Source organism: Chiloscyllium punctatum, chromosome 12, assembly GCF_047496795.1.
Source record: "Chiloscyllium punctatum isolate Juve2018m chromosome 12, sChiPun1.3, whole genome shotgun sequence".
Classification (NCBI taxonomy): Eukaryota; Metazoa; Chordata; class Chondrichthyes; order Orectolobiformes; family Hemiscylliidae; genus Chiloscyllium; species Chiloscyllium punctatum.
In genome coordinates, this window is record NC_092750.1 from 2,329,173 (window position 1) to 2,335,172 (window position 6,000).

The window sequence follows — 6,000 nt, forward strand, 5'->3', positions numbered from 1 at the left end:
GGTGAGGAGTTGAGAGGGGAACTTGCAGGGGGTGGTGTTCTCTCGTATCTGCTGTCCTTGTCGTTCCAAATGGAAGTGGTTGTGGATTTGGAAGGTGCTATTTAATGACCTTTTGTGGATTTTATGTGGATTAGTGGTACTGGAAGAGCACAGCAGTTCAGGCAGCATCCAAAGTAGCTTCGAAATTCATGTTTCGGGCAAAAGCCCTTCATCAGGAGTGGATTTTATGTGGTACATCTCGTAGACGGTACCCACTGCAGCTACTGAGTGTCGTTGGTGGAGGGAGTGGATGTTTGTGAATGCAGTGCCAATGAAGTGGGTGGCTTTGTCCTGGATGATGTCAAGCTTCTTGAGTGTTGTTAGAGCTGCCCCCATCCAGGACTCGAGGGAAAATAAATGTCAAGCTTGATCCTCAGTTAGCACGGAAGCTGATATGATCTCAGAGGAGGGATTGTTTGAGAGAAAAAGTCAGTGACAGTTAGAAAAAGTCATCAGGGAATCACTGTTCGCTGGAATTCCAGAGATGAATCCGATCAGGATTCTTGGGGAAGAAGATCTCCAGGCTAAACTGGGTAGTTTCGTTTGGAAATCTGATGTTGCATCCCACTTATTTCTATATTAGGAATTAGGAATTGAGTGTGTGTGTCTTTTTATGTACTTAGGCTTGGAATGCGTACAACACTGACAAAGCAGTGAAGGTTCCCATTGTAGCACTCCCAATAGAACAGAACAAGATGCAGGAGGGAGGGACGTTCTTACCCGGGACATGTATTGCTCTGATTTTTTTTTTAAAAAAAGCTCATTTTAAGATGGTGCCTGTGCACAAATAACCAAACTGACCCAACTCAATTTTGCTCTCAATCCTATTGGGGATTCGAAGTGCCGGTCAGAACACAACAAAAAAAAACCCTCACACTCATCTAAAAATGTCCAGCTCCTGGCGCTTAGAGCGGAACATTTTGTTTTCCAAGGTATTTGCAATTAAATATTTTTCCTGATTACTCACCGCAGAGTGTGAGGATGAGGGTGTTCATGGTCCCAAATGCAGCCTCTCGGTGGTAACGGTTGTGGGGAACTCCAGTTCCCAGGACGAGTTGTTTGCAAACTTTCTGCGGGAAGTTGCAATCGGAAGCAGCGGCTCTCACAGGATGGGGGTTCCTCGGAAAGCACCTGTCAGATCAGTCAGCCTAAACTGCAGCTCCTCACCCCCAGGACTGCAACTGACAACACTCCGAAACTAATCACTAGCTGTGCTCAGTGCCCCTTCACTCAGACCCTCCCAGCACACACTCCCATCTCAGCAGCTGAGATATTTAAAACTGAGAGATGGAAAAAACCGCAGTGGATCAGAGCTGGGATTGGAGTGAGATACAGACTAAGAGCCGGAGGAGGGGGGAAGCGGAATCGGAATCAGTTTGGAATGAGCTAGCGCTGGAGTGAGTCAGTGGGAGTTGGGGCTGGAGTGAGTCAGTGTAGTCTCAATATCAATGTTTTAGTATCAAAATGGCAGTGGATAAAGTAATGGAAGCTAAAGTTAAATGTATTTCCAGGACCTGGTGGCTTCCACCCCAGGGGATTAAAATAAATCAGTGAGGAAATTGCAAAAGCTATAATTGTCTTTCAAAGCTTTCTAAATTGTGCCAATGCACCCGAGAAGTGTACATGTTACTCAGTTACTTAGGTTGGGAAAGAGAGAGAAACAGAAAACAAGCAACTACAGATCTCTCAACTGAACATCAATCATGACAATCTACTACAAACTGTCAATAGTGAGAAAGGTCTGCATTTTGGATGGATCCCAATCCCAGTGTTGGCCTTAACTCCCAGGATATAACTAGGTGACAGAGTCACAGAGATGGTAAAAACAATGACTGCAGATGCTGAAAACCAAATACTGGATTAGTAGTGCTGGAAGAGCACAACAGTTCAGGCAGCATCCAATGAGCAGCGAAATCAACGTTTCGGGCAATTGCCCAAAACGTCGATTTCGCTGCTCGTTGGATGCTGCCTGAACTGCTGTGTTCTTCCATCACCACTAATCCAGAGTCACAGAGATGTACAGCACAGAAACAGAGCCTTCGGTCCAACCCGTCCATACCGACCAGATATCCCAACCCAATCTAGTCCCACCTGCCAGCACCCAGCCCATATCCCTCCAAACCCTTCCTATTCATATACCCATCCAAATGCCTCTTAAATGTTGCAGTTGTACCAGCCTCCACCACTTCCTCTGGCAGCTCATTCCATGGTCAGGACAAGGAAATAGCTATGTTGGGACATTAAGTCAGATCTCCCCAGGGACAGAGGAGCCTTTTACAGTAGATGAGGTATTTAGATGTACAGGAAAATCTTTGCTGGATGTGGAGGGATGTCTTGGTTGGAGGTGAAGGGGTGGCGGGAGGGGAGATGTGTGCGCACGTTTTGCATCTCTTGCGGCAGCAAGGGAAGGTGCCGGGAGTGGATATAGTAGGTGAGGTGCATGGAGGTTCAGGAAAATCTCTGCCGGATGTGGAAGGATCATTTGGGACCTTGGGGATGGAGGTACAGTAGATGAGGTGTTTGGAACTCATGGAACATTTCAGGGAACATCTCTGGGACTCAGGCACCCAACAACCTCACTGCCCCGTGGCCGAACACTTCAACTCCCCCTCCCACCCCACCAAGGACATGCAAGTCCTGGGCCTCCTCCACCGCCAAATCCTAGTCACCTGACAACTGGAGGAAGAACACCTCATCTTCCGCCCTGGGACCCTCCACCCACACGGGGTCAACGTTGATATCACCAAAGAGGAGGCTCTTTGGAAATTGAAGTCAGTCCCATTCGTAAATTCTATGCCTGGATCTCTGCAAGTCTCTTTGCTTCAAGTCTTCATCCAGCTTTGTCCTGAATGGTCCAATAGTCTCCCATCCCCCCCACCCCTTGCCAATGTGGTGAGTTTCACTTTACCACCACCTACTGGTGCTTCCCCACATCCACATCCCCCACCACTTCTCCTGCTTAAAAATCCGAATCTGTGTCCCCCGGTCCTTGCACTATCAGTGAATGGAAACAGTGCACCCTTCCCTATCTCACAAGCCTTGGTAACCTTACATACCTCAATCTAATCTACACTCAATATCCTTCACTGCATAGGGACAGCATCAGAGAGAGGGAGGGTTGGCTATTCAACTTCACATAGTTGTCAGCTTTCAACCCAAGGTGAAAGTGGGTACTGCAGGTGCTGGAGATCGGAGTCGAGATTAGAGTGGTGCTGGAAAAGCACAGCAGGTCAGGCAGCATCTGAGGAGCAGGAAAATCAATGTTTCAGGCAACAGTCCTTTATCAGGAATGAGACAGGGACCCTCTGGGGTGGAGAGGTAAATGGGAGGGGGGTGGGGCTGGGGAGAAGGTAGCTGAGAGTACAATAGGTGAATGGGGGTGGGGATGAAGGTGATAGGTCAGAGAGGAGGGTGGACCGGATAGGTGGGAAGGCAGGTAGGACAGATCATGGGGACGGTACTGAGCTGGAAGTTTGGAACTGAGGTAAGGTGTGGGGAGGGGAAATGAGGAAACTGGTGAAGTCCACCTGGGGTTGGAAAGTTCCGAGGTGGAAGATGAGGCGTTCTTCCTCCAGGTGTCGGGTGGTGAGGGAGCGGTGGTGGAGAAGGCCCAGGACCTGCATGTCCTCGGCAGAGTGGGAGGAGGAGTTAAAATGTTCAACCACAGGGCGGTGGGGTTGTTTGGTGCGGGTGTCCCAGAGATGTTCCCTAAAGCGCTCTGTGAGGAGGCGTCCAGTCTCCCCAATGTAGAGGAGACCACATCGGGAGCAACGGATACAATAAATGATATTAGTGAATGTGCAGGTGAAATTTTGATGGATGTGGAAGGCTCCTTTGGGCCTTGGATGGAGGTGAGGGAGGAGAACCATTGGCCATGTCATCAGGACCAATCACTCTCACACAATTCATTCAGGTCATCTGCTGGAAATCAAGCCCGCTATTCTGGGAATTGTCACCAATGGGAAAGTGTGATTAAACCATCAAATTACCGAATCTCAACTAACTGCCTAATTCAGATTAAAAGATTATGCACAGTTGTTTTTTCATTAACAAGAAAACAACTACATACTGCAAACAAACTGTTTTTAATCAGTGCTGAAAATGTTTATTGCTGGAAAAGCGCAGCAGGTCAGGCAGCATCCAAGGAACAGGAGAATCGACGTTTCGGGCATAAGCCCTTCTTCAGGAATGAGGAAAGTGTGTCCAGCAGGCTAAGATAAAAGGTAGGGAGGAGGGACTTGGGGGAGGGGTGTTGCAAATGCGATAGGTGGAAGGAGGTCAAGGTGAGGGTGATAGGCCGAAGTGGGGTGGGGGTGGAGAGGTCAGGAAGAAGATTATAGATTAAGAAGGCGGTGCTGAGTTCGAGGGATTTGACTGAGACAAGGTGGGGTGAGGGGAAATGAGGAAACTGGAGAAATCTGAGTTCATCCCTTGTGGTTGGAAGGTTCCTAGGCGGAAGATGAGGCGCTCTTCATCCAACCGTCGTGTAGTTATGGTCTGGCGATGGAGGAGTCCAAGGACCTGCATGTCCTTGGTGGAGTGGGAGGGGGGGGGGGTTGAAGTGTTGAGCCACAGGGTGGTTGTATTGGTTGGTCCAGAGGTGTTCTCTGAAACGTTCCGCAAGTAGTCGGCCTGTCTCTCCAATATAGAGGAGGCCACATTGGGTGCAGCGGATGCAATAGATGATGTGTGTGGAGGTGCAGGTGAATTTGTGGCGGATATGGAAGTGTCCCTTGGGGCCTTGGAGGGAAGTGAGGGGGGAGGTGTGGGCGCAAGTTTTGCATTTCTTGTGGTTGCAGGGGAAGGTGCCGGGAGTGGAGGTTGGGTTGGTGGGGGGTGTGGACCTGACGAGGGAGTCGCGGAGGGAGTGATCTTTTCGGAACGCTGATAGGGGAGGGGAGGGAAATATATCCCTGGTGGTGGGGTCCGTTTGGAGGTGGCAGAAATGACAGCAGATGATACGCTGGACATGGAGGTTGGTGGGGTGGTAGGTGAGGACCAGTGGGGTTCTGTCCTGGTGGTGGTTGGAGGGGCGGGGCGGGGCTCAAGGGCGGAGGAGCGGGAAGTGGAAGAGATGCGGTGGAGGGCATCGTCGACCACGTCTGGGGGAAATCAGTGGCAAGAAAGAAACAGAAGTTGCTAATTTATAATCCCATAATTTAAACTCTTTTTCGAATTCCCACATACATACACAAAGTGATACACAACAAGTCAAAATAAAACACAAGTATCATCAGAAGGGAAGGAACAAAGTCAGGGAAACACAGCTTTGGCACCAGTCCGGATCACAGAAGGTGATGAGTTGCTTCCTTTTGACTTTCTTCTGAGTTGTTGCTAATGACATGAGGTTGTGAGTGCATCAGTTCCCAACCTTTCTTTCACTGGTTGAAGCTCTGTTCTTTCAGTGTCTTTGAAGGCTTTTCTTTCTCCCCTTTTCCTTTCAACAACAGAATTTACAAAGACAGCAGTTTACAGGGAAATGGTGAATGAGTTGTTGGGCTAAATGGCCTTACTCTCTGCCATACATTCAATATAAAGAGTGAGGGAAAAGGGAGAGAGGAGAAAAAGAGAAAAACAGAATGGCTGTGGTGGGATGAAGGGCCACAGAGGGTAAATTAAAGGATTGATGTGGCATGGCAAAAGTTGGTGGTGGTGTTCTAGAGTTCTTGAAATCGTCACAATTTTTCAGACTCAATTTTGATTAGAAAAGTTTTAATGTTTTCTTTGCATATAAAGTCAGAAGTCGCACGACACCAGGTTACAGTTGAAATCTTGTGATTTCAAATAAGCCTGTTGGACTGTAACTTGGTGTCGTGTGACTTCTAGCTTTGTCCACCCCAGTCCAACACCAGCGTCTCCACATCATCGCTACCTTGTTTATGTGTGGTATTTTGATAATGTATGCTTACAATCTCATGATGCCTGAAATTGCTTCACAGTCATTGAAGTGTATGTGAAGTA

At 48.4% G+C, this 6,000-nt stretch overlaps 1 protein-coding gene across 2 annotated transcripts in view; it reads right to left on the reverse strand.

Annotated features, from left to right (window-relative positions):
• The window catches only part of lamb2 (laminin, beta 2 (laminin S)), a 212,105-nt gene extending 210,805 nt beyond the window's left edge, over positions 1-1,300 (reverse strand). The window contains exon 1 of one of the 2 annotated variants that reach the window (XM_072581737.1): positions 1,007-1,300. In XM_072581737.1, coding sequence (XP_072437838.1) covers positions 1,007-1,034 — 28 coding nt within the window. In that variant the 5' untranslated portion in view covers positions 1,035-1,300. The remainder of the gene's footprint in view (positions 1-1,006) is intronic. The other variant, XM_072581738.1, reaches the window with a different exon arrangement.
• Between the last annotated feature and the right edge of the window lie 4,700 nt (positions 1,301-6,000).